General features: G+C 34.6%; 5 protein-coding genes and 1 pseudogene across 9 annotated transcripts; 5 read left to right on the top strand and 1 right to left on the bottom strand.

The window, feature by feature from the left end:
* The first annotated feature begins 1,750 nt into the window (after positions 1 to 1,750).
* Positions 1,751 to 3,417, top strand: LOC104791050 (KDEL-tailed cysteine endopeptidase CEP2). The gene is made up of 3 exons (XM_010516850.2): positions 1,751 to 2,351; positions 2,497 to 2,873; positions 3,019 to 3,417. The coding sequence occupies exons 1-3, from the start codon at positions 1,910 to 1,912 to the stop codon at positions 3,280 to 3,282; spliced, it is 1,083 nt and encodes a 360-aa protein (XP_010515152.1). The 5' UTR covers positions 1,751 to 1,909; the 3' UTR covers positions 3,283 to 3,417.
* A 1,642-nt stretch (positions 3,418 to 5,059) lies between these two features.
* Positions 5,060 to 6,663, top strand: LOC104791051 (KDEL-tailed cysteine endopeptidase CEP3-like). The gene is made up of 3 exons (XM_010516851.2): positions 5,060 to 5,507; positions 5,675 to 6,054; positions 6,214 to 6,663. Exons 1-3 carry the CDS (start codon positions 5,069 to 5,071, stop codon positions 6,487 to 6,489), a joined length of 1,095 nt encoding a protein of 364 aa, XP_010515153.1. The 5' UTR covers positions 5,060 to 5,068; the 3' UTR covers positions 6,490 to 6,663.
* Positions 6,616 to 8,922, bottom strand: LOC104791052 (BTB/POZ and TAZ domain-containing protein 2). Of its 2 annotated transcripts, none has more exons than XM_087453088.1 (5): positions 8,722 to 8,922; positions 8,488 to 8,630; positions 7,971 to 8,274; positions 7,319 to 7,662; positions 6,616 to 7,163 (listed from the first exon to the last, which is right to left on the bottom strand). In XM_087453088.1, the coding sequence occupies exons 1-5, from the start codon at positions 8,863 to 8,865 to the stop codon at positions 6,863 to 6,865; spliced, it is 1,236 nt and encodes a 411-aa protein (XP_087309214.1). In that variant the 5' UTR covers positions 8,866 to 8,922; the 3' UTR covers positions 6,616 to 6,862. The 2 variants fall into 2 exon arrangements, with proteins under 2 accessions (XP_087309214.1, XP_010515154.1); XM_010516852.3 differs by having other exon boundaries at positions 6,616 to 7,046; positions 8,722 to 8,921.
* Positions 8,923 to 19,131: 10,209 nt separating this feature from the next.
* On the top strand, positions 19,132 to 23,080 carry LOC104791053 (putative Ufm1-specific protease). 4 transcript variants are annotated; one of them, XR_015559079.1, is made up of 13 exons: positions 19,132 to 19,367; positions 19,570 to 19,926; positions 20,007 to 20,275; positions 20,374 to 20,461; positions 20,563 to 20,738; positions 20,943 to 21,033; positions 21,281 to 21,403; positions 21,490 to 21,537; positions 21,622 to 21,698; positions 21,976 to 22,064; positions 22,136 to 22,247; positions 22,426 to 22,542; positions 22,719 to 23,080. XR_015559079.1 is itself a non-coding variant. In XM_010516853.3 (13 exons), exons 1-13 carry the CDS (start codon positions 19,193 to 19,195, stop codon positions 22,946 to 22,948), a joined length of 1,938 nt encoding a protein of 645 aa, XP_010515155.1. In that variant the 5' UTR covers positions 19,132 to 19,192; the 3' UTR covers positions 22,949 to 23,080. The 4 variants fall into 4 exon arrangements, 3 of the variants coding, with proteins under 3 accessions (XP_010515155.1, XP_087309215.1, XP_087309216.1); XM_010516853.3 differs by having other exon boundaries at positions 22,440 to 22,542; XM_087453089.1 differs by having other exon boundaries at positions 22,466 to 22,542.
* Positions 23,081 to 23,252: 172 nt separating this feature from the next.
* LOC104791054 (MA3 DOMAIN-CONTAINING TRANSLATION REGULATORY FACTOR 1-like) lies at positions 23,253 to 25,710 on the top strand. The gene is made up of 4 exons (XM_087453091.1): positions 23,253 to 23,379; positions 23,716 to 23,833; positions 23,934 to 24,025; positions 24,121 to 25,710. Exons 2-4 carry the CDS (start codon positions 23,719 to 23,721, stop codon positions 25,015 to 25,017), a joined length of 1,104 nt encoding a protein of 367 aa, XP_087309217.1. The 5' UTR covers positions 23,253 to 23,379; positions 23,716 to 23,718; the 3' UTR covers positions 25,018 to 25,710.
* Positions 25,711 to 25,863: 153 nt separating this feature from the next.
* LOC147942640 (uncharacterized) lies at positions 25,864 to 27,791 on the top strand (annotated as a pseudogene).
* The last annotated feature ends 100 nt before the right edge of the window (positions 27,792 to 27,891 follow it).

Below are 27,891 nucleotides of genomic sequence, written 5' to 3' on the forward strand. Positions count from 1 at the left end.
TTAAATTGGATAAGGTTTTAAGGACATTTAAGGCACGCTAGCTGTGTGGATCGGTCCACGATCCCTATACAAAGACCACGTTATTGTAAATTTATATTATTGGGTTTCAAACGTATAATACACACAACCAAATAAAAATAATAAGAATCACTTGACAAGAAACTAGGAAACATCTATCCACGTCGTTGCATTTTTGGGGATCTAATTATTATGTATACAACACACAAACTTAAACAAAAAGATAGATAGCTATAGTATGTTATTTACATATAGGCGCAAAACCAAGATAAACATCGGTACATGTTGCAAGTAATTAAAAATCATTCAACCTCCTTAACTATAGAGGTGAGAAAATTATCAAGTAATATCATTATTCATTACTATTTCATAATTAAAAGCTATAATATATTCTTAACTTCATTCATCCATGGGAGTTAGTCAAACAAAAAAAAGTATACTACTATATGTTTTTGAGAAAAGTGGAATCTCTTTCGTACATATGAATATTGGCGAAGGATTACGATATCAAAACAAATTATTTAATTACAAAGAATGAATTAAATAAAGGTTTCCTCACATTAAGAAGCATCTACGATCCAACCACGATGCGGGTACTAAGCCAAGATCCATTCCAATTATTCATTCATATCCACTACACATTAAGATCTTTTTTTTTTTTGTTCACAAGTGTTCGCTCATCTTGCCTTCTTCAGAATTCAGAATAACAAATAACTAGAGATTAAGATGTGGAAATGTAAATAAATCGTTACGAGCGAGATCCTCTCTCGTAGAACACATGCTATTACCTGGATCGATGGAGAAAAAAATGTTTTCTATATGACTAGTACATAGTCATTAAATGGTCGATATTAATCAATTATTTTGGTACGTAAGTGCTCGGTGCAGGTTTAAGACGTGTGTTTTAAAAAGCTAATTATGTTGCTTTCATTTGGTGGAATATAAAAGGTTTTTTTAATGCTTCAAAAAGTGTTAGTTTAGCCATTAGAAAATGCAATTGGTTATCTATAGTTTGGGGATTCAAGTTTTTTCCAATAATCTTAGAAATTATCAGACTCTTGCATCATAATCACGTGTGATGCAAATTATAAATGTACTTATGAAAACTTCCCTGTAATTTTCATGTATTATACGCATCACCTATTCAGCTAACACATAACCAAAATCTTTCTAAACATATTAAAGATACGATAATCATATAATCAAACAGTTTTCTTCTCAATTAAAAACGATCGAAATATTTATTTTCCCGTTTTAAAAACTTGACGAGCGAAGATTTTTATTGTACAAGGGGCATTAGGTCAACAATGCCATGGTGTGAACAGCTTTTGTCACCACAGTTTTGGGGACATATCTTAATCTTAATTATTGCTTTCATTATTCTCTTAAGCAACTTGTTTCTTCATCTAAATTTTTCCCGTTATTGTATAAAACGATCCATCAACCATGACAAATTATTCCTTCTTTAAGTATTCATTTAGTTTTCTTTCACTGTCATCTAAATTAATCAAATCGAACATTCATATCATATGTATACACAACACACACATATATAGTTATATAAGCATGAAAATTTTATAAAATCAGAAATAGTAAATATTATGATAGTATTGTACACTATTTTTTTAAAATTACACTAATGATGATGGATTTCTTAATCGGTTAATCCTATCAGAAGCGTGTCCTAAAAGCGTTCCATAAGTCTAACCAAGACGTATACACAATAATGATTCACTTTAAAAAAACCTTGATGGTACTTGAGTCATTTCAAGTCTCAAAAGAAAAATATCTCTCTGTGCCTATATATTTCCGACACCATTACATGAAACTTCCAACCTGAAATCAAACAACAACAACAACAACAACAACAAAAACAAAACAAAAAAACACAATGAAGAAACTTCTTCTGATATTTCTCTTTTCTCTTGTCATTCTCCAAACTGCTTGTGGATTCGATTACGAGGACAAGGAAGTAGAGAGCGAAGAGGGCTTATCAAATATGTATGACAGATGGAGGAGCCACCATTCTGTTCCTAGGAGTCTCCACGAAAGGGAGAAGAGATTCAACGTCTTCAGACACAACGTGATGCATGTTCACAACACCAACAAGAAGAACAAATCCTACAAACTTAAGCTCAACAAGTTTGCAGATTTAACCATAAATGAGTTCAAGAATGCCTACACCGGTTCTAACATCAAACATCACCGGATGTTGCAAGGACTGAAACGCGGCTCCAAACAGTTCATGTATGAGAATGCATCCAAATTACCGTCCTCAGTTGACTGGAGAAAGAAAGGTGCTGTCACTGAAATCAAGAATCAAGGAAGGTGTGGTAAGTATCAATCAATTTATATTAGTCAAAAAATGCTATATATAGGTGATGTTATCAAGAATCTAATTTTTCTTAAGTAGAAATGATTAATGTAATATCTTTGTTGGTCTAATGATTTAAATTTGCTGAATATATAAACTACCAGGAAGTTGTTGGGCATTCTCTACCGTAGCAGCTGTTGAGGGAATCAACCAGATCAAGACGAACAAGCTGGTCTCACTATCAGAACAAGAACTAGTAGATTGTGATACTAACCAGAATGAAGGTTGTAACGGAGGTCTTATGGAGATAGCATTTGAATTCATCAAGAAGAACGGGGGAATCACCACCGAAGATAGCTATCCCTACGAAGGTATTGATGGTAAATGTGACGCTTCAAAAGATAATGGCGTGCTTGTGACGATAGACGGGCATGAAAATGTACCCGAAAACGACGAAAATGCTCTTCTTAAGGCTGTTGCAAATCAACCTGTATCTGTTGCAATTGATGCTGGAAGTTCAGATTTCCAGTTTTATTCCGAGGTAAAATATATAACATTAATAAAGTTTCGTATCTTGAACATATTATAGCTACTAAGTTTTTAGAATTGAACCGAAAGAATAAAACGATTAAGTCCAAGCCATATGTCATGTTGTATTGTATATAACATTTGGTAACGTGCTGTAGGGAGTGTTTACGGGATATTGTGGAACAGAGTTGAACCACGGTGTGGCAGCGGTCGGGTACGGATCTAACTCGAATGGGGAAAAATATTGGATAGTGAGAAACTCATGGGGAGCTGAATGGGGAGAGGGAGGATATATAAAGCTTGAGAGAGGGATTGATGAACCGGAAGGGCGTTGCGGTATTGCGATGGAAGCATCTTATCCGATCAAGCTATCGTCTTCTAATCCTTCCCCGAAAGACGATGATGTCAAAGATGAGCTCTAAATTTGTGGACACATTGAGTAAAACCATCTTAATGGTGATCCCATTTTCTTGTTGATTCATGTTGTTAATTTCTTCTTCATGATTTGATATTGATGTTGGTTTTTGATTTGAATAAAGTTGTCTCGTTTTTCTTTTTATCTTTCTCTATTAATTAAGTCAAAAGGAGTCAATACATTATAGCGAATAGGTTTTCCTAATATACTAGCAAAAGAATGCAAATATTGCCACCAAAAGAATGTAAATATTTGAGATAGATAGAAGACGTATTTATTGTTGTAATTACGACACAACCTGATGGGATGTAACTCAAAACATTTCCTGAAGAGCTGTTAAAGTCTAGCTCTAGATAGGCAAAAGATACAACTCGATTACGTTACGTAAGGTGGTTTCCTTGTTTAATTTTGAACTCGATTAAATACAGCATTAATTGTTCACATATATACGACGTAGTTCTAAGTTCTAACATAAACTAAGGAACGTGCAGTCAAGCCAACTCAAGCTTATTTGCTTTTGCATTGTAAAACTCTCCATTGAAATCCATATCTATAATTTAATGACAAGGACCGACCAATCCTATCTTTACGACTTTACCATTTAAATAATCTTACGGGAAATGGGAATGGACGTGCCTATTGTATTTCTAAAATACTTTTCAACTGTTTCTACCAAATATAAATTCTCATATCAGTTAAAATTTATAATACATCATAAAGTTCCTTGCGTTTCACGTGTTTGTTTATATAAAATGTATCCGTTCTTGCTTTTGTCCCACGCACGATTTTTTAACCCTACTTTGTACTTTCTCATTTAGTCGATCGCACATACATATCGCATACACATGTTTTAATAATTTAATATACATTGAGAATAAGCTTTACTAGTTCTCGTGGTGAGGACTAGAACACAACGCAAGAGTAAGTCACTGATGATTATTTTTGGTTCGAAGAAACTAAATATGTGTCGTAACATAAATAAGCAGCTGACTCAATTCTCAAAACCATACTGAACTAGTTATATATATCGATAAATTGAATGTTATAACATTGTTATTATTCAATAAATGACTATTCAATAACATTGTTATAACATTCAATTTATCGATATAACTAGTTCAGTATGGTGAATAGTTAACAATGTTATAAATTGACTGAACAATGCTATAAAATCAATCATGCAACGGTTATGTTGCACCGCATCACAAGACCAGACCATAAATTGGTGAATAGTGAATTTGATAGGGAAAAAAAATACACTGACTGAACAATTTGTAACTGAACAATTTATAACATATATTGTTCACTTTTCGTCACAAGACCAGACCATAAATTGGTGAATAGTGAATTTGATAGGGAAAAAAATACAGGTTTAGGTTCTATATAGACTACATAAAATCAATCATGCAACGGTTATGTTGTACCGCATCAAACTCAAACATGCCAATTCTTGTGCGGTTAACTGACAGCCCGGTGGTGAGCCACATGATTGGATCGGACTGTGTCTAAACCAGACCGGAACATTTCTGGTCATAACTCATTCTAATTAACTAATTAAGGATTGGCCTTAGAAAAAATAAATGTTATATTTACCATGCTAATAATTACATTACATGTATGTAACCCTTTATCAAAAATAACAATAATTTTTTTGGTAAAAATCAAAAATAACAATAATAAGAATAATAATTGCATGTATGTTTAAATTAAAATATAGTGCAATCAGCTCTAATCATTTCATATAATCATATAAAAACAGAACCCAAAAAAGACAACAAGAAGAAACTAAAGAAATGAAACTTTTCTATATTGTTCTCTCTTTTCTCTTCCTCCTCCAAGCATCTCAAGGATTTGATTTCCACGAAAAAGAGTTAGATACCGAAGAGAGCGTATGGAAGCTCTACGAGAGGTGGAGAGGCCACCACTCTGTATCCAGAGCCTCCCATGAGGCACTCAAGCGGTTCAACGTTTTTAGACACAATGTGCTTCATGTCCACAGGACGAGCAAGAAGAACAAGCCTTACAAACTAAAGATCAATCGATTTGCCGACATAACTCACCACGAGTTTAGAAACTCATACGATGGCTCTAACGTTAAGCATCACAGGATGCTCCGTGGTCCTAAGCGCGGATCTGGTAGGTTCATGTATGAAAATGTGACCATAGTTCCTAGTTCTGTTGATTGGAGAGAGAAAGGAGCTGTCACTAAAGTCAAGAATCAACAAGATTGTGGTAATTAAGAGATTCTTATGAGCTCAAATGATTATTGTATTCTTTTCGAATCAAGAAATATTTATAATTGACTCTTTTCTTGTTTAATTTGTGAACTGAATTAAACATTTGCTCTGTTTTTTTGCTCTGTTTATTGAATCACTAATATAGAAACTAAACTTTTTCAGGAAGTTGTTGGGCGTTTTCGACCGCAGCTGCAGTAGAAGGGATAAACAAGATCAGAACAAACAAACTAGTTTCATTGTCGGAACAAGAGCTCGTTGATTGTGACACTGAAGAGAATCAAGGTTGTGCAGGAGGTCTCATGGAACCTGCGTTTGAATTCATCAAGAACAATGGTGGCATCAAAACCGAAGAGACTTATCCTTACGATTCCAATGACGTTGAGCTCTGTAGAGCTAAGTATGTTGATGGAGAAACTGTAACGATCGATGGACATGAACACGTCCCTGATAATGATGGGGAAGCACTTCTCAAAGCTGTTGCTCACCAACCTGTCTCTGTAGCCATTGATGCTGGGAGCTCAGATTTCCAGCTTTACCCTGAGGTATATCTTTTAAATTAACTAGAAATACCTTTGTTAATATAACTAATCACATCATTAAGATTAACTTCCGTATGTAACAATCTTAATGCAACACAATACCAAATTGTATGCCAATGAACATTATTTCACTAGAGAAAATGTGCATGCATTGTATTGTAGGGTGTGTTTACCGGAGAATGGGGGACTCAGTTGAACCATGGGGTGACGATTGTCGGGTATGGAGAGACCAAAAATGGAACAAAATATTGGATAGTGCGGAACTCATGGGGACCTGAATGGGGAGAAGAAGGTTATGTTCGGATAGAAAGAGGAATATCTGAGAATGAAGGACGTTGTGGTATAGCCATGGAGGCTTCTTATCCCACCAAGCTCTCCTCGACTGATCCCTCTACTCATGAGTCAGTAGCTCGTGATGATGTTAAAGACGAACTTTAGATACTCTTGAGTCGTTGAAGACTAAATTTCAACGATTCTTATGGTGATCTGACACTAAGTGTATTATTTTATGGGTTGCGATCATATCTTATGGGGTTTTACTTAAGTGTATTCATCTCTTCAAACTCTCATAAACACTATTTAATCATTGAATTCGAGAACATTGATTGATATTACATGCTAACATTATGAGATTAAGTGAGCAAACAAATGTAACCAATTTAAAAGGGTTTACTCACATTAAAACTAAACCCTCTAAACTGTTCAAAGGGTAAATGGATATATGATCATAGACCTCTTGATAGTTCCCCTAACCAATACTACAAAAAGAATCCAACTAACAAATACGTTATAAGAAAATTAATCTTCATTGTTATCTACAAACGTCCAAAAGCTCCTTTGTTTTGATTAATTTTTCTGCTTCCTCTTCAGATTTGTTCTTCTTTGACTGACATAACGAAGACATAGCTTTTGCAGTTACAACCCTTGTCACCAAAAGCTTCCACTTGGTGTCTTCACCCATCTTCTTGTCTTGTTCTCCCCTTTTCTTAAATTGCCTGCTCCCAAAAAAAAAAGAGTTGAAATATGACAAATGAGATTCGCAGCTTTTGAAAACTTGCAGCCGTCGGATTACGACCCATTGCAACTTTTTTAAAAGGTGGGTGATCACAAAACTGTCAACATAAAACAAAATTTTTTTTTTAATAACAACAAAAACGTTGGTTTTAATAACTCAAAGCTAATTGATATATAACGAGTGGATTAGTCCGTATCATTTAAATATGGAAATCCTAATAGAAAATTATAAAGAAAATGTTTGGGGGCATACCTGCAAAGAGGGACGCGACAAGATTCAGGTTGATCACAAACAGAAGAATGGAGTCTAAAGAGTTGAAGCATCCGCTTGCAACGAAGACAACCTTTGTCGTTACTCCTCTTCTTGCATACAGCAAAGTGACGTATCAAAAGCTGGAGACCATAGCACGTGGAGAACGCCTTACAAGGCTTCAACTTCTCCGCAATCATCGTTGACTTGTTGTTGTTGTCTACTACGTTAGATGGACCGACCAACGTACAACCTTGCTTGCATATGTGCTCTATGCACTCCATTGCCTCGCTTAGTTGCATGTATAGATCCTGTTCCTTCCTGTTTCGTCGTCTTCTTTTCTTCCTCTGCATTAAATTATCATCCAACACACACACCATCAGAATATGACCAAATGTTTTTAGGGTTAATTAGGTTTATAAACCAAATTTAATCAAACATGAGTTAATTAATCATGTAAACTTATTGCAACAATACCAAACTAAATAACCAGATTTTTTTTTTTAGCTAACACCAAACCAAATATAAACCAAGTTCAACCAAAAAAATTGCGTTTCTGATTTTGTATGATATTATAGAAACCAAACCGAATACTAAAACCAAACTTTAGACGTCCCTTTTTGGTAATAAGGAAAACAGAGGTTTTGTTTTTTACCGATTCGGCGTCATCGATGAACTGGAGAATGTCGAGCTCGAGGGAAGGATCATGTTCTTGAAGAAACTTCCATCCTTCGGTCACCTCAACGGTCTTAAACTGTGAATGGATCAGACGCATAGATCGAAGGCAAACATCGGGTGCGTCGCATAGCCGAGCCAGCTGGAGAACGTCGACTACGTTCTCCGCTGTTAACCGCTGAACGATGCCTTTTGAGCAACGTTGCTTCAGCTGCGTGACCATGTAGACATGAGACAACGCTAACAGATGGATCCCATATCTTTCCATCTCATCCTCGGTCAAACTAAAGAAACAAACAGAAAGGCAAAAGGGTATTTTAGTCCTTTTCTGACAGCTATTAATTACGTAATTAGCCGTTGATTATTTCAAATCCGTGTGTAAACGCTTAAACGTTCACATTATGCTACGTTTTCTTCACTTAATCTAAAATTGATCTAAAACCATCGGTTTGAATTTCCTACATTTGAAAATTTCAAGAAGAAGAAACCAAACCAACCTAGAAGAGTAGAGGAATTTGATAAACACCGAAACGGCGCCGCATGGAACGCCAAGAATCTTAATGACTCTTTTAGATCCACAGCCTCTGTAACGTCGCACCGGTTTCTTGATGATGTTCATTAGTACCGGTGAAGCCAAAGCCTGCATTATCCACAAAAATTTCAGATAAACCAAACCAAACCAAACCGGAAAAAATTAAACCGTAAACCTTATAAAAAAGATAATAACTTACCATAACGCCGGAGTGTGCCGGAATCCGACGGTTACCGGAAGTAACGATCTCAACGTCTGACGTCGTCGTGGTTAGATTATGTGAAATTTTATCGTCGTCTTGTTTTGTGGCGGATACGGACATGGCGACAAGAACAGCTTCCATTGAGAGAGAGAGAGAGAGAGAGAGAGATGTGTGTGGGTTTGAATAAGGCTTTTGGAACATTTCTGGTTTATATATATAGACGACGCTGGCGAGATGGGTCGCACTGTAACCTTTTTGATTGCTTACGTGGCCTTTTGGCAAATTATCTAATTTTTATTTCTTTCTTTCTCAGGTGTCGCGTCTCTCTCTATTCTTATATATCTCGCTCACACGTTCCTGATGTGTTTCCTTTTTAATTCTTTTTTTGGTATTATAATGTGATGGAAATAGAATTTTTGGATAAAAGAGATGAAGCTGGATCACTTGTACCATTATTTTTATAACGAAAGAGAAGAATTCGTATACAAATTTTATTTTCCATGTATCAAAAACGAACTAAGAAAAATCATATTCGAACGAAACTTCCTACTGTGTAATATTTTACTAGCGACATGTATCTGAAATTTTAAGTGGTTGGAGTTTTGGTAAACTCTTCTTAGTTAGTGTTATTTTGGTCCGTGTGGAGATATGAATTATTGGGATAAAGTTATTGCAACTATGAACTCTAAGTCTAAGACAATGAAATATACTGATAAGAGGATAAGAGGTTCAACTTGTTCCATAATTTCATGATAATGTACCACGAGCAGAAAACTCGCCTTTTGTTTCTAGCCTATCTAGCTAGCATCTATGGTCAAACGACGCACAAATTTTTTGTTTATACTTTCAACTTAGTACAACGTTTCAATTTTCTAATCAAAAAATTACTTGAGACTTAATTATAAAGGTAAGAGCGAAACCACAATCAATATTTTTTCCATTGCAATGCGTGTTGCGTGGTACATTTTTATTATTTAAATATGATTGAGGAGAAAAGAAAAGAGAACCAAATTGGTGTTCACCCTTGAAGGTACACAACTACACACTACACACAATATATATAAATTAAAAATACAAATGCATTTGTTTTTCTCAACGTATATTGAACAGAGAGCGAGTCTAGATCTTAGTACATTGACACAATAACCTTCGAAAAGAATCCAATAAACTAAGATTCTCACCATTGAAGCTTTAACCTATAATATTTACAAGTTACAACAACCACACACACACACAAAAAAAGGCATCTACCAGAGCGTAAACTGAAGTACAGAACTTAGCTAAAGAATGCCTCAAACGCTTTCTAATAGTCGCGCATTTCCCACTAACAAGCTCAAGTACGTACGCATTTCTATAAGCTTATATTTGTTTTAAACATTTTAGTATCACCGACTTGGTGTAACATAAGAATCTAACATAGATAATGTTCTATTTGATTTGTGTATTGAGTCGGATCAAGGCACCACTGCCCGTATTGTAAAATGCCAACATTATGAATATAAAATGAAAAACACATTAGTATAATTACGTTCCTGAAAAGGTGACTATTATAAGGTTGCTTTTGTTTTTGATCCCACAAAACAATATGACCTTTTGTTCCATGTAGGCAGATTTATGTTTTCTTATATGTACCCTATGTGGAAAGTGAAATAACCGGGACCAAAATTTGGCGTTGTCGTCAAAGGGATCTGTTTATTAAAATCTAGAAAAGCCGGTTATTGCAACAAACCGACCTTTGGCTCTTCCCAAAAGCCACCTTCCTCATCCCTCGTGGCATTTTGTTCTCATCTAATCTTATAAGCCCTCTTGTCTCACCACTTGTGATCCTCTTGTTTATCCACATTAATGTGTGACACAATTTGTGTCAACGAATTTGTGTTCGATTAAAATATTTGCCATATGATAGATGAAAAAAACGATTTCTGAATTAAACGATCTTATCCCTTTCGGCTATATTTCTAAATCTTAGTAATAGCTTTCAACTCCTATTGTCTTATTGAATATTTTGTTACTTGCTTAGATATTTTATCTTTTATAGTCACATTATGGTGTTTTTCAAAAAGTATTTGATAGCATTTCTCAATCAATCTATCCATCTAAGTAAGACTATTAACTACTTAAATAACAGTGTTTAATTTGATGTTGGTAGAGTAACCTACCTATTAATTTGTTCTTCAAAGAAAATAAACTCATATGCAATTAACGTTATGGACCCAACGTTTTTATAAGGAACCACAAAATGGTTAAACAAACAATTAATTTTTTTTGGCGACAAATACAATCATGAATTTAAGAATTATAAAAGTACAAGGATTGTTACGTTGGAATTGGGGAGTAAAAGTTACCGCATACATGCTGATGCATGTTTTATAAATTAGGCTTTTGTGCAATGATTATCTTCAGGAGGTGGTCACCGGTGGTGTAGATTGTACTCACGGAGCATTAGATCTGATCCACTTGAATTATGCCACGTGAAAACTTATCATTTGACCTGTCATGTTTGGTTGTGTTTGTTAACTAAAGTTTTCCACACCGAAATAGTGGTCGGTCCGTCCCAAATATAAAGTAATAGAATCAAAGTTCTCACACATCGTTGGTAAGAAAATAAATCAAAGTCGTTGGTGGGAGATGTGTATTTCCCATGTTATTGGAAAATTGGTTGATTACTTTATCTAAAAGCCAACTTCATTATACTAATCAATGACAGACAAAAAAAAAATCGATGATAATCCTGTCCGCATGATATGTAGCGGACCAAAAAGTCTCCTTTAGATTTCACTCGTCCAAACTTGAGAAAGATCAATGAATATAATAAAACTTGAATTTGAGCGCAGGATGACACATCAGTATTTTGGTGAATTATAGAGTCAGACACATCAATTTCTTTTCCTTCCAATTAAAATATTTTATTAATATACTTCATCCTATATTTTTAACACATCAGCTTTTCTAATTAAAACAAAAACCAATTTCTCAATAAATAAAATTATTTTTTCAGTTGTTTTTTGGACCCAACGTGATGCTTAAGTAACCACACATAAATACACCTTTTTACACTAATTATTAGTATTTTTATATAATAATAAATTATTAGTAGTAATTTGATAACATATTTATAATAAGGAATCAAACTCAGTTAGAGAGATGTGTGATGTTCTGTTATAAAACAGTCATATATATGCTTCCAAATCATATGTAAACTTTTGAAGTTCAAAAACAAATGTTTTATATTATGTTCTAAATTTTTTTCAAATCTTTCATTTAAAAAATAATAAATATATATAGTTGGAATATGTGAATAGTTACGTAAAAAAATAGAAAGATGTAAACTTCAATATTTTCAACTTATGAGGTGAACTTTTAAACCACTAACCAGCACCATTAGTTAGTTAATTAGACATACCATATTTTTTTTAGACGTTAGAATCACCGTTCTATAATTATCGTCTTACGTTTACAAAACCTAAAAAAAACACAATCACAATATTGGACCACAACACTAAACAAAACCTATTATAGAAAAGTCTATGTTTAAAAGTTTTAACAAACGGATGAGGATACTAATGAAATTATTGCTTTAATCAATACAATAAAAGTTGTATGTTTTTCACCAGAGCATGACACCTCAGCTTTTGTATTGAAGCAGAGACTAACACATCAGTTAAATGAATACCCAATTAAATTAAAACAATTAATACACATCAGCTTTTTTTACTCTTACGTAGACAAAACTAAAGAGAGAAAAGACGCTTGATTTCTTCTTCTTTGTTGCCGTTTATAAAATCTTCTTCGGGATTTGGTGGAGTTAGGGATTTATTCAATTTGATTGATCTGATTAAGTGTGACTGAAGATCATTGAAACGACCTGACCCGTTTTTTTTTAAATAATAATAAAAACACTACAACTAGTGGTCCCATACCCACTAGCCACCTAACCACAAACACAACCAACAGCGGAAAACAAATACCAATAACCAATAAATAATCCAATCATAAGCTAATGATCCAAAAAGCATAAACTAGAGAACCATCATTCCTAAACAACATTCTAGGACTCAACTCTAGCAACCTAACATAAGCCAGACAACCAAGCGAACCACTAGAACATCCTCCTCTTCATTGCCTTGATTCCACGATCACACCTTGCCCTTACCTGCATCACAAACACAAATTGCAATGCATGAGTATTTTAAACACTCTGTAAGGCAATCCTCCCATCTACTGGACTATACACACAAGCAATAGAGATACTCTAACCATCAAAGAACAATCAACAAACAAACCAGGCTCTGCATCGACCGACACAAAGCTTGCATCGACCGACACCATCAGGGACCAGCATCGACCGACACATGGTATGCATCGATCGACACAAGGTTCAACTGCATCGACCGATGTCCCCACTTGCATCGATCGACACATACTCGACATCACGCGGAAACCCTAACCGCATCGACCGACGCCTCCACATGGCATCGACCGATGCTCCTAGGTCAAACTGCGCCGTCCTCGCACTAGCATCGACCGACGCACATAGTGCATCGACCGATGCTCATGCCGAGCATTGTTTTCCCCGAAGTTTCTCGCCGGATCTCCGTTCCTGCAACCACAAGAAACGATCCCAAGCCACACAAAAACTTCCCAGCGCCTCAAACAACATACTGACAAGCATAACAACACAGAAACAAACAGATCAGAGTAATCTCCAGCCTAGATAAGCCATGGTCATGCACTTACCTTTGCCACAGAAGAAATCCGACCCAAACACAGGAAGAAAACTTTCCTAGGAAGCTCCTACAACGATCCCAGCTACAGATCTCTACAGGAGCAGCTTGAAATCTCCCAAAAACCTCAATTACGCTCAAGAACACTTTCTCTCTTCTCTTTTCTCTCAAAAACGGCTAAAGTCGTCTAATGAGACAAAAGAACGACTTAAGGGTTTTTCTCCTTTCCCTTTGCCCAAAACGCAGCGTTTAACTTAAGTCAAAACGCAGGAAATTAAGTCAGCATCGACCAATGCTCCTCCAGCATCGATTGATGCACATCCCAAACCGGGATTCCGGTTCGCGGATGTTACAATCATTGATATCAAAAGTAATATTAATTGGACTGCACATTAATATTGAAGTATACTTAATTTATCTAAAATAAATACAAAACATTGTGTTCGATTGTACAAAAAAATGATCTCCATCATTGTAATCTCTTTTATATTTCCATCATCATTAATATCATATTTTACAAATGTTTTGTATGATAGTATCACATTAGTTTTAAAGCAAAAAATAGCCTAAAATTATGTACCAAAGCATCATGAATTCTATTTGTTTAAGAGGGTTTGTAAATGAGAAACAAATCAAGAACTAAGAGTTTGAAATCTTTAAATTTATGAAATTAAAAACTCAAGTATCCTAAGATGATGTAAATTATAATAACAAAAAAAACAAAATTACGAACTAATGAAACTTGATTTCCAACAACATATATTATATTATGAAATCGGAAAAAAAAACAAAACACAAAAATATAACTAAAATAAAATAAAATAAAAACAATCATGCGGCGTAGCGCGGAAACTATTCTAGTCTTATATAATAAGAGAATGTTTTTTCTAACTTTACCTAATAATGTGACATTTGACACTTTACTTTTGTGACACATGTCATTATCATTAATTTTAATTTTAACAGTCTATTTTTTATTTGACTTTATTTTATTTGTATATTATGTGGTGTATAGTTTGTTAAAAAAAGATAATTATTGTATAGTTTGCGTTTTGATTTTTTTCAACATTGTTACAAAAATATATTATTGCCTCCATTTTTTAGTTTTAGCATCTAATATATTTTATAATGAAATTATACACCATAGAACCTATAAAAAATATTGATCAACCCAACTAAAAAATATAAACAAATTGAAACCAAATAAAAATACAAAATGGTTTCATAATTTTAAAGTAAAAACTAAAACCAAATTTATTTATGAAAGACTAGTTTAAAAATATAGAAGATTTTCTAATAAATAAATATATATATATATATTACATTATATTCAATAATCATATATATTGTATTAAAGACACAACTCAAATTTGTATTTAATAGTAATTTATAATTTACAGTTTGATTGACTTTAAACCATATGTACTAAAAAAACATAATTGTATCATAACATAATTGTTTTATCACCCGATAATATAACAGAAAACAATAATTTCAAAATTTAATTTATTGTTAATTAAACTATTTATATTAAAATGATTAGAAAATAAAAAATATATTAAATTTCACACACTTTTCTTTTCGTGATTTTTTTTTATAAAGATTGGTTAAACTTATAGTATAAGATATTTGTTTTGTGATATCGTTTTAATAAATTATTTTAAATTTAAATTATCATATATAAAACTATTTTTTGTTAACTTTTACTTTTAGATGATGACAATAAAATTAATATATAGGACAACATAAAATTATCTATCAAAATAATTAAGTAAGATCTTACATTTTTCTGAAAAAGAAAAAAATATATTAAAAAATATAGTTTATCTTAAATGTTTAACGAAAATACCATATATAGTTGACTTTGCTGTAAGTAATGATCTTATTACTGTAGTAACATATTGTTTAAATACTTTCAACAATATATTGTAATCAAAAATATTTAGTAATATGTAATTTAACTTTCCTCTTTTTCATGATCCTTCTATGAAACAATATATATCATATATAAATTATAAATTGTAGTTGAACCGTAGTATTATGAATATTACTTTTAAGACATATATTAATAATTACATCTGTACATTTCATATATAATTAAATAGAAACTTCATTTTATATTTCAAGTTAATAATGCATATATAAACCACGTATTGTGTTGGGCTACTTTCTAGTTATATATACGATATTTTCTTTAGTTTATATATTTGGTGTTAATCGATGTCGTCATGGATTTGATATTAATTTTATATTCACTATTTGGGAGGTTAAATGGAACGGGTGGTTTCTTGGAGATTTTGGCTAAATTATATTGCAAGTTAACTAAGATCGATTGCTTTAGGATTTACTCTTCGTATACAAAAAGCATTTAAAATATTTCCATACGATAACAGATCAGAGCTGTAACATATACATACTAGTTGTTGATCATTTGTGGGACATCAGAATTGGATTATTGTCTTATTGATGATAAATACGATCAAAGTATATTATCACAATGGTATATGTTGCCGATACAAATTCTAATATTATATTGCATTAGTATTTTAATAAAAGAAATAAGTTTGGTTTCATTGTGATGTTTTATCAATTTGCATGAAAAATACGTAACGCGCATACAAACGACTTCTTTTTTGGATTTGAAGCTGCTATTGCTAATTCTCATGATTTGTTTTCACGTATTTTATCACAAATATCAGCAAATTTTTCCGATCTTATCTGTCACTAATAATGATAGGTTTATTCTTTTTTCTCTTGCGATTTGTCTATATCCAATAGTACGTATACGTAACAGTCTAATGACACCAGTACTTTTCTATGGGGATTGGGGGAGACCAATATTATGAACATTTTGGATATAATGATTTTTCTTAGGTTTAAAAAGGTATTAGTAAGATATGTATAGTTGTTTTCAAACAAAGGTTGCATCGTCTAGAATTCGAAATTGATGAGTTACACTCTTAAATTTTGATCAAATCTAGCTAATATCAAAAACTGATTTCTAGAACAAATCATGTATAGTTGGCCGTTAACGTGGACCTTTCCTCCCTTGGTTTTCGGAGCAAGTGACGCTTACAGGACATATATAGACAATTTCGATTATCTAAATAATTTATTTACTCTTATTCGTAAAATATAAGTCTAGCACTAGGCTTCTTCTTCAACCAAAATTTTATTGGCTACTTATATTAATATTTTGTATTTTAATATGGACACACAAAAAATATTATCATGAATCTTAGAACTTTTTGAAGTCTTTTAGCTTAAGATATTATCATGCATTATATTATAATATTCATTTTAAAAATATGCTTAATTCAAATCATTTATTACTAAAAAGTTATTGACTGAAAATGTTACCAGTTAAGGTGGTGGAAATCCCATTTAGTAGAGCGATATCAACATATGCTGGAATGATAGAAAAATTATCCTGAAGATTAATTTTAAAAAAGTCTAAGAAAATGGTCTATTTTATCACGTATAAATGGTAAATAACTTAAAAACCTCTTCACTTTCAAAAAATAATTTTCTGAATAATGATATTAATTAAAACCTCTTCACTTCAAACTTTTTACTGATTTTGTGAAATCTTTATGTTCGCCGTAATAAGCCTAATGCAATCATGTATTTTTTGAGTCAAGTACCTATGATATCACTAAACGTGAATTCATCACACTAATCTTTGTTTGGTAAGGATATAAACAACAACATAACAAAAGAATTATATCAAGTTATTGTATTTCATAAAAAAAAATAGAATAATAAATACTGATTCGTACTAAATAAAGATTGATCAAACAATTGATTAATTTGTACATTTTTTGTTGAGCGTTTTATTGGTTAGTGTATTTATTCCTACATTGTTTAAATTAGAGAATAGTTTGGACTTGGATACATGATCTCAGGGTTGTATTATAAATCTAAGTTTTAAATGAATATGCTAACTTTTAATTTGTAGAGATATTTACATACATGAGAACTAATTTCAGACACACTTTTAAAGTTCAAGTCTATTTAGAATCTTATAAAATTGTAATAAAATTAATAACATCATTTTCAATAATTTACTTACCTTTTGATTATCAAATAAAATTCATTCACATATTTGTGTAAATAGATGTATATAGAAATATAGAATATACATATATATATATATATATACTTTCATTTTTTTCTTTATCGTTACACTTTAAGATTCATTTTCATAAGAAATTGTATAGTGATGCTTGATTTTCGAGTCAAGTTTATTAGTACATGAGATTAACGATGAAATGGCTGCACTCTTTAATATGTCTTCTACCGATACCTCGTGTTTTTCTATATCTCATTTTACTAGATTTGAAAAAACTTATTATAGCATGAGCAAATCTTTGCACCACAACTGATTTTTGAGCAGCGTAGTGGAAAAGATGCTTTGTCGTTACTCTTAGAATGGTTAGTAGGAATGATTCCCATCCCCATGGATAGTTCAGGTATTCTTCAATATCACTAAGCATCTCTACTACCTCGTGTCCGATCAATATACTACCACTAGTCGGACATAGTATCCCTTCAATGATTAGTAAAAGTGCTATGTTTGTTGTTTAGGATGCATACAATATTTTACGATGTCGGTTCAGTCTTCAACTTTCCAAACAAATATTTTTGAATTTCTCCTTTCTCTTTTCTAGCACCCAAGGTCTTGCTTGCTGGTTTGCAGTTCAAACTGGTGACTAGAGAAAAATCTTTAATGACGTATCTTATTGGCTTCCAAGCAAAGGTCCACCACAATTGAGATTTCTTGCCAATAGCTTCTTATGATTTCCTGCCTGCCAATGGCTTCTTATGATTTCCTGCAGGCGATGCTGAGTTGGTGGACATGATGCTATAAGTGGCATCCATCTTTTTGATATTTTCTTCTCAGATTAACTATATTAAAGTTTTATTAAATTTTTTACATCATTATTAAAACTATTCAATTCATATTTTTTTATAATTAAATACCGCATAATATTTAGTTAATCCATCAATTTAATTTTTCTAATTATATAAACATGCATTTGTACCCAAAATTACCAAAAAAGGCCGTGACAACAAAAAATTTGGCGATCACCAATACATGGTTGGATAAAATGTAATGTTAATGGTGCTTTGAGAAACTTAAGCATTCCTTCAAAAGCAGGTTAGATACTACGAGATGAAAAAGTACTTTAAAGGAGCGAGTCAAGCTTTAGGTGTTGCACTCAATTGCCCACTTGAATGTGAACTTCATGCACTGGTTCTAACTATGCGACATGGTTGGAGTCAGGGATATCGGAAAGTAATCTTTGAAGGAGATTGCAAACAAGCAAAGTGTTAAATTTTGGATGTTTTAACTGGATTCAGGAGTTACGCGGTTGGCAAAAGCAATTCGATAAAGTTCTCTTCCTTTGGACTAGTCGTACAAACAATCAACCAGCTGATCTTTTGGCTAAACATAACTTTCTAGAGAACAAAAATGTCTTATTTCATTTCGATGTTCCTCCTTTTATCATTGATGTAATCATTTACAATCGGGTTAATTATAATGGAAAGCAGAAACTAAAAAAAAAAAAAAAAATTGGTTTAATTTGGATTGTTAGGAAAGGTTAATATACAATTTAAATGGGCTAAAACGAACATATTGGGCTAGGCCCATATAATGGTCGCCATTAAGTCTCACGACACGATAAAATCATCGAAGGGAAGTGAAAACTGATTTTAGTCTGCTTGGTTTTGGATCCGAGATGGCTCCTTCGAGCGAGACAGCGACCGTACGAGTCCTTTGCCAAAAGCTGCTTCTCTCAGGGAACCAACCTGGAACTCTCCAATGGCTCATTGGTTCCCCATTTTTCCCGCCTTTCACCGTCGTCTCCACCTTTCGATGTATTCATCACTCCCTTGATTTCCAGCAAGAATCTGGTAAGGAGACAGCTTTGATTATGCCGATTAGTGAAACTGGATTGTTCAATTGCGTTGATTCCTGCTTTTGATTAAGAAAGTTGAAATTTTTAATTGATTGATCAATTGTTTTGTAATGGTTGTTCATAGAGTGAGGAATTAAGAAACCAAAGTAGCCATCCTTAAAACCTTGTCTTTAATGACTTTTTGTGCTTCATATCAGATGATCTGCGGAAGCTACTACCAAAAGGTTTTGAAGTCATTGGGGGTTTGATAGTTGGAGATTCTGATGCTGAGAAAAGCGCAGGTGAGGCGGTTAGAGCAGCTCGTAGATTGCGAAAACATTTATCTGAAGGTGGAGAGTTAGATGATGAAAAGATGGTTGGGGCTAGTTGCGATGTAGGAACTGGTACCATTCACTTCTTCATCTCTAAAACCGAAAAAGCAACAAAGCTAGAGCCTGTTGCTTCCGTTGTGTATGAGGATAAGTCTGGAAAGTATTTATGGGAGAACGGTTGCTTGCTTCATTGTGAGCTTCCAATCAAGTTGCCATTCTATTTTCCCGCAAGCTCGCCCTCTGGTATGATCCTTAATTTCTGTTATTTGTCTTCCATGTGTATTTTTTGTTTCTCAAGTTTACTGTTATCTTTTTTTTTTCAGATTCGAAGGAGAAGTTTTCAGAGGCAGTTGATGCAGTTGTTACTCTGTTTAAAGAACCATGTGCTGTGTACATAGCAGAGACCTTAAAGAAAGCTTCTGGAGATGCTCCAAAGCCAGTTGTCCTCCGCGGTAAAGATTTGGGTTTCGGTGCTGATGCGTCAAATATTAACCGGCTTCCTGCTGCTGACCAAGTATCTGACATTAAGATGTTGTCATGTTCATATTTTTGTCAGAATAGCAAAACTGCTGCAGCAGTAAATTCCGCTGAGGTAAGTAAACCGAGAATTTTTACCGTTCATATCACTGTTTCTGTTGCTACTTCCTGAATATTTTTCGATACTCCTCCCATCACATTCGTTCTTCTTAGAATGCAGATAAAATCCACATATCTGTTCTGCTTAATAGATCTGAAAAATCTCCAACCTCTGGTGCTCCTGTTGCCGAATATTTTCCAGGTAGAAACTTCAAATATAGATTATTTATTAAGAAGGTATTAAAGGCACTAAAATGCGCATGTGTGTTGTTCTTATATCTTAAATTTGTACCCTTCTTACAGCTATGGAAGAAGCAAGGCTCATTGTTGTTGATTTGAATCTTGATGTACTTACTTATGCACCCAAGCATCTTCAACTAATGCATGCGGTCTCAAATTTAGTTATCCCTGCTTTGGTTGATCAGCTATATTCCCTGAAGAAGATTATCTTACCATATCTCTTGATGGAACATCCTCAGGTAGACCGACGTTTACTTCATTTTAGTTATCTAACACAATTTTTCCCAAGTTATAATTTCCCATAGTTTCATTATGTTGGAGCTGGTGGTGCCATCATATTTTTTTCATAGCTAGGAAGATAAGATTGTATTTGTCACTTTCATCCCTCTTTGAACTATCCATATTTTTTCCTGACTATCTCAAGGGTCGCTTTACTTTTACAGTTGCGTATATATCACTTTAATCCACCTGGAGTATTACATCCAATAACGACAATATACGAGCTTAACTACGGGGAGACTGAAATGAAGCAAGGTAATTATTGTATTTACGTTTGAAGAGGGCTGCATAGAGTCATGCTAATATTGAAATGATACATATTCCTTTCTTTAACTAGAGTTGAAGGTATCTATAGCAAAGCCTTAAAATTATCAGCTTATCATTCTGCTGTGTTTTTGAACTAGCACTTCCACACAAATTTTGATCCTCTAAAGCTTTTAGTGCAGTCTCATTCACGTTACAGTATATGATATATTGTTCTTGCTCTTGACTTTCTTTGCAGTCGATGTTAGAAAATCTCTACACTTGAGGCTTGGTCTTCCATTAGATCGTCCACTCCTAAGAACTGCTAATGCCTTGGATTTGTCTGTGAATGATGACTCAAGGAGCAACGTAAAGAAAAGGGGTACATAGATCTGCCTTGTTTTTTTTTCTCTTTGTGTCTCAGTATTTGGAATGACTCTAATTTTTAAATGACTTGGGCATTGCCAGGTTCCATCTTGCTCAAAGATGTGCATATTGGAATCCCTAGCAGTGGAGGTTAGCACTATGTATGCCTTTCTTTTCGTCATTGATGCTTTGTTCTAGCTATTCGTTTTTGTAATTTTTGCATTTTTTATGCAGTCTCTGAGGGTGTGGCATCACTTATCCAAGGTTCTTATGAGTATTATCATTATCTTCAGGATGGCTTTGATGACTCGGTATATCATTTCTCATTCTTCCAAAGTTTCAAAATACTGTGACAATCCAAAAACCTTACTGTAGCTGATGGATAATGTGGAAACTTAAATAATCTTAAGCTGAAAATAGGGAATAACCGCCTTGTGCTAAGTAACTGGAATCTTTTACACTTCACTGGAAATCAGAATTCCTTACTAATTACTGGCACGACTTTTTGTTACGCTTCAAGTTTTGCTATTTCATCGTAGAAAGTTGAATATAGTGTCTACTCCTAATACTAATTTTCTCTTGTCCCAGGGATGGGGCTGTGCTTACCGATCATTGCAAACTATCATCTCCTGGTTCAGACTTCAGCACTATACATCCATTGCTGTTCCTTCACATAGGTTTGAAACAATATATCAATACTGCCTCTTCCATCTCTCGATCCATTAAGCACCACTATTTGGATTCTCAGGGAAATACAGCAGACACTCGTGGAAATAGGTGACAAGGATCCTTCGTTTATAGGATCGCGCGAGTGGATTGGAGCCATAGAGTTGAGTTTTGTACTGGATAAACTTCTTGGTGTAAGTCTTCTACTCTGAACTTCCTCATTTGAATATATATTCTGACACCTGTTACATCTTATGACAAAAAATCGAATAGTAGAATTTCACCATCAACTTGAAACTGCGTCTATATCTTTTACCTAAATCCAAAAACCCTGCATTCCAGTATAGTTGATCGACGTTGATAGTTTTGAAGGTCCTTTTTGACAGGTAAGTTGCAAAATCATGAACTGCAGATCTGGATCGGAGCTCCCAGAGAAATGCCGTGAGATAGCTATGCACTTTGAGAACCAAGGAACTCCAATAATGATCGGTAAGTCAAAGCCAAATCACTCTGATATACTTTAGCATAAGTGAAGCGTAAACCCTGTGTAAAAAGGATTAGACGACTATTCTTGAAGGATCCGTGTGAATATCCGACCCATTATACTCATTCAGTATTGGTACCTTGACATCACAAAACCGTCTCTTGTGTATTGGTTTATTCAGGAGGTGGGGTTCTTGCATACACACTACTGGGAGTGGATTACGATGAAGGAAGCGGGGATTGCGCGTTCCTGATCCTGGATCCGCATTACACAGGGAGTGAGGATCACAAGAAGATCGTCAATGGTGGATGGTGTGGGTGGAAAAAAGCAGTAGATAGCAAAGGGAAGAGCTTTTTCTTGCAAAACAAGTTTTACAACCTTCTTCTTCCTCAGCGTCCTAACATGGTTTAAATTATCATCATTGTACCAACAAATCATATCACACAGTTTACTTAGTCCTGATAATGCAAAAAAATGGAGTTCTAAAGAAATTTTTGTTTCCTTTTTTTCCCGAGTGAAAATACAATAAAACCAAATTCAAAATAGGTAAATTACTTTATTACTTTTGGCAAATCCCTTAACATTTCCTTTTCTTCTTATTATTGCCAATTTTGCAAACACCGACGATTCTCTCATCTATTTATATTCTCGTCGAGCTTGAGAGACTTCTAAGAGACTCTAGTAGGTGATTTTTCTTCTTACCTGAGGAGTTTGTGTTTCGTTAGTGGAGCTCTGATCGCTTGTTCTTCTTCCCTGTCTTAGCTCGAGATCCGGGCCAAGCACAGTGCTACAGAAGAGTTTGATTCACGAGTTGGATCGTATTCGTCTAGTTATAATCGCTGGTATGTATAATTATTCCATTGCTGGATTTGGGTTTCCTCATATGCTACGTTTAGTTGATTCTTTGATATTTAATTATAGCAAAATAAACTCGTATAGCTCTCATGAGTCAGTGTTTGTAACTTAGAAGAGGTGTTTCGTGTTGGACAAGGTAAAAAGACTAGGCTTTGTGGAATTCTAAAACGCCAAGAACTTTTATCCTCCTGAATCTTTATGAACATAGATCTTTTTCGATAGATTGTTCAATCACTGCTCTGTTTTGCTCTTAAATTGATTATCTTGCTGTTTTGTGATTTTTCTTTTCTTTTCTAATCATTCATAAATCTTGACTGTGTTAGATAATGGCATCCGGTGAAGGGTTTTTGACGAATGGACAGCAGAAGAAACTGGAATTAGCAACTCAGAATCTGTCATCATCTCCAAAGTCTCCTCCTTCGTTTGCTGTAATAAAGAAAGGTTAGATAAAACGTTCAATTCAGTTACTAAGTAAATTAAATACTTCTTTGCTTTACAAAATTGAAGTTTACATGTCACTGAATTCCTCTTTTTTCAACAGATGGTGCTGCTTGTGGTAAAGAGAATTGGGGAAAGGTTCTGGACACAGAAGTAGACTGTTCTTGTATAGATGATGAAGATGCTAACGAAGAGGTATTATTACGTCGGTTTTATTAATGTTGTGCTACTCTCTCTTTTTTAAATGCTTTTTTACTCATTTGATTTATTTTCAACTTGATTATAAACAGGATTCATACGCACCTTCCGGTTGGCCAGTGTTAGGCCGTTTGGGTGATTACGAAATATTTGTAGTTACCATCATCGAAGATTACTTTAGCTCTGGGGATGTTGAAGTGGCTGCATCTGACCTTACGGAACTTGGTTTAAGCCAATACCATCCTTATTTTGTCAAGACGCTTGTTTCAATGGCCATGAACAGAGGCGCTAAGGAGAAGGAGAAGGCTTCGGTGTTACTCTCTCGACTGTACGCTGTTATTGTTTCACCTGATCAAATCAGGTTTGGGTTTATTAGACTACTTGAATCAGTTGGTGGTCTTGCTTTGGACATACCTGATGCTGTTAACGTCCTCGCTTTGTTTATATCCCGTGCCATCGTCGATGAGATTCTTCCCCCGATTTTTCTAGCTAGAGCAAAGAAGACTCTACCGGGTTCCTCTCTAGGGTTTCAGGTTATAGTAACTGCAGAACAGAGATATCTCTCAGCTCCTCGTCACGCAGAACTAGTGCAGAACATATGGGGTGGGACAGAGAGTCTTGATGATGACCTTTCTCTTGACATCTCATCTGATCGAAACGTAGGCTTACCAATTGAAGAAGATGAAAAGCTAAGACGATACAAGAAAGACACAGTAACAATAATTCAAGAATATTTCCTCTCCGACGACATTCCTGAGTTAATCCACAGTCTTGAAGATTTAGGATCACCTGAATATAACTCAGTGTTCTTAAAGAAGCTAATCACTCTTGCTATGGATAGGAAGAACAAAGAGAAAGAGATGACTTCTATACTTATCTCTGCTCTTCACATGGAGATGTTCTCAACAGAAGATTTCATAAACGGTTTCATCATGCTCCTCGAATCCATTGAAGACATATCATTAGACATCTTAGAAGCATCGCACTAGCTTTCTCTGTTTCTAGCTAGAGCTGTGATCGATGATGTCTTGGCTCCGCTTAATCTTGAAGAGATCTCAGAGAGCTTACCACCGAAATCAACCGGACGTGAAACCATCCGCTCAGCTCGGTCTCTGATATCCGCTCAACACGCAGGAGAAAGACTCTTGAGAAGCTGGGGTGGTGGTACAGGCTGTGCAGTGGAAGATGCTAAAGACAAGATCTCGAAACTGTTAGAAGAGTACGAAACAGGAGGAGTGATTTCAGAGGCTTGTCAATGCGTACGCGATCTAGGGATGCCGTTTTTTAACCATGAGGTGGTTAAGAAAGCTCTGGTAATAGCAATGGAGAAGAAGAACGACCGAATGCTTTATCTCTTGCAGGAGTGTTTTGATGAAGGGGTCATTACTACTAACCAAATGACAAAAGGGTTTGGTCGAACCAAAGATAGTCTTGATGACTTATCTTTGGATATTCCAAATGCGGAAGAGAAATTTAACTTGTATGTTGCGCACGCTGAAGAGAACGGTTGGCTACACTGACGAAGTGTACTTTTTACATAGGTTTATCATTTTTAGAGTTTAAGCTGTTCTTCGCAAATATGTTCTCTGAAACTTTCTAACAATGATTCTTACAATTGTGTTACTTATAATGTTTAAAAGTCTTTCTATCAAAATAATATAATCCGTTTATTATTCTAATAGTTGATCATTGTATATATGCATGCATACAGCCCATATTTGATGGCGTTGTGATGTGGCTTATATCATTGTTTATTCAAGTACATACGTATAGAACATATCAAAAAAACCAAACAAAGGTTGACCAAAAAAAGAACGAGATCTGAAACACAAAAACACAATGGAGAGATCAGTAGATTTACCGATTCACAAGCATCCATTATACCATTCATCAAGGTTGCAAGCAAATCTCTCCCATCTATGGTGGCTACCGTTGCAATGACTCTAACTGTAACCATGTTTGGTATCACAAAGATTGTGCAGAGTCCTTACCAGAGATCAATCACCCTTCCCATCCTGAACACCCGCTTTGCTTAATCGACTACAGGGGAAACGGTACGTGTGCTTTTTGTGGAGGTTTCTTGTTTGGTCCTACCTATCATTGTTCTATATGCGACTTTCATACCGATATAGCTTGTGCGAGAAAACTACTACCTCCACTAGCTGCTATTGAACATCCCAAATGCCACAACCATTCACTTGTTCTCTTGGAGAAACAAGTGAAGAAAGATCCTTGTGGAGTTTGCAAGAAAACAGTTTCAGGTAGGTATCCTTATGTTTGTCTTGATTGCGATGTGTATTTCCACGTTGAATGCATAAATATATCGCGAGAAGTCAACCATTCTTCTCATCCTGCTCACACTCTCGAGCATTTTGTAACTGAGTCTCTACATGATGATGCTTGAAAGACTTGTCTTTTGTGTTGTGAAGGATCGGATCATTTGATTTATCATTGTTCCATTTGCAATTTCAGCATCTGCGTTTATTGTGGGGTGAATCCTCCACCGCTTGCTATAGAACATCTTAAGACTCACGAGCATTTGTTAAGTCTCTTGCCTAGACGAGTCGAGTTTATTTGCAATGCTTGTGGCTTGAAAGGTGATGGATGTCCTTATATCTGTATTGAATGTGGTTACTTATTCCATCGGAAATGCATTGATATACCTCGTGTCATTAACATCAATCGTCATGATCACCGCATCACACTCACTCGTCATCTTGGTCCTCAGTATTCCAAATGTGGAGTTTGTCGTCAAAGTGTGAATAGATACTATCGAGTTTATTCTTGCTCTTTTTGCCCCAACTATGTCGTTCATCCACAATGTGCAACAAGAGACGATGTATGGGATGGTTTAGAACTCGAAGGGTCAGCCGGAGATACTGATCAAGATATTGCACCGTTTCAGGTGGTCGATGACAATACTATAAAACATTTCAGTCATGAAAACCATAATTTGATGCTCAACAAGAATGGTGTCATTACTCATTCTGATGAAATCACACGTTGTCAAGCGTGTATCCTTCCTATACTGTATGATCCTAGCTACAGTTGTGGGCAATGCAGTTATGTTCTTCATGAAAGATTTGCAAATCTCCGTAGAAAAAAGAGACATGTGTTCAACAACAAACCATTTACGCTACACGTCGGAGATAAAGATTCTTCCAAGAACTGGTTTGAGTGTGATGCTTGTAGAACAGTCTCCAATGGTTTTAGGTACATTTCTGGTGATTGGATTCTAGATGTTCTTTGTGGTTCAATATCAGAACCATTGCTCCATGATGGTCATTCACATCCTTTATTTTACTACAAAACGCAAGGCAAGTCTTGCAGCTCGTGTCATAACAAAATGGCGAAACCTAGAGTCCTATGTTGTGATACTTGTGACTTTGATTTGGATTTTTACTGTGCTAATTTACCTGAAACGGTAAAACATAGCTGTGATGAGCATCCTCTTTCTCTATGCCACGGCGAGAATGATGTGATTTATGATAACAAATATTGGTGTGATATATGCGACTTGATGATCCCTTGGAACTGCTCTCTTGGACGACCCTTTATTTTCCTGAAAAGAGAACAAATTTATCTCCTGTCAGTTGTGTGTGCTTCTTATGTGACTAAAGCCATTTGGTATTTAATTTTTAATGTTTTACTAATCTATATTTGTAAATTGTATCATTATAGATTACATATAGTGGCTAAAATCAGCTATCCTTCTAGCTATTTTTTGAAATTACAGGCTCTTCTTTGTCTCTTTTTTCTTTAATTTATATCCTTTTTTCATATATAGTGACTTTTGTTAGTCATGCATGTTTATTTGCTTTTTTTTTTTCTTTCTAGTTTTTGATGAAGTGGCCATGCATCCG

Source organism: Camelina sativa, chromosome 6, assembly GCF_030686135.1.
Source record: "Camelina sativa cultivar CO46 ecotype springtype chromosome 6, ASM3068613v1".
NCBI lineage: Eukaryota > Viridiplantae > Streptophyta > Magnoliopsida > Brassicales > Brassicaceae > Camelina > Camelina sativa.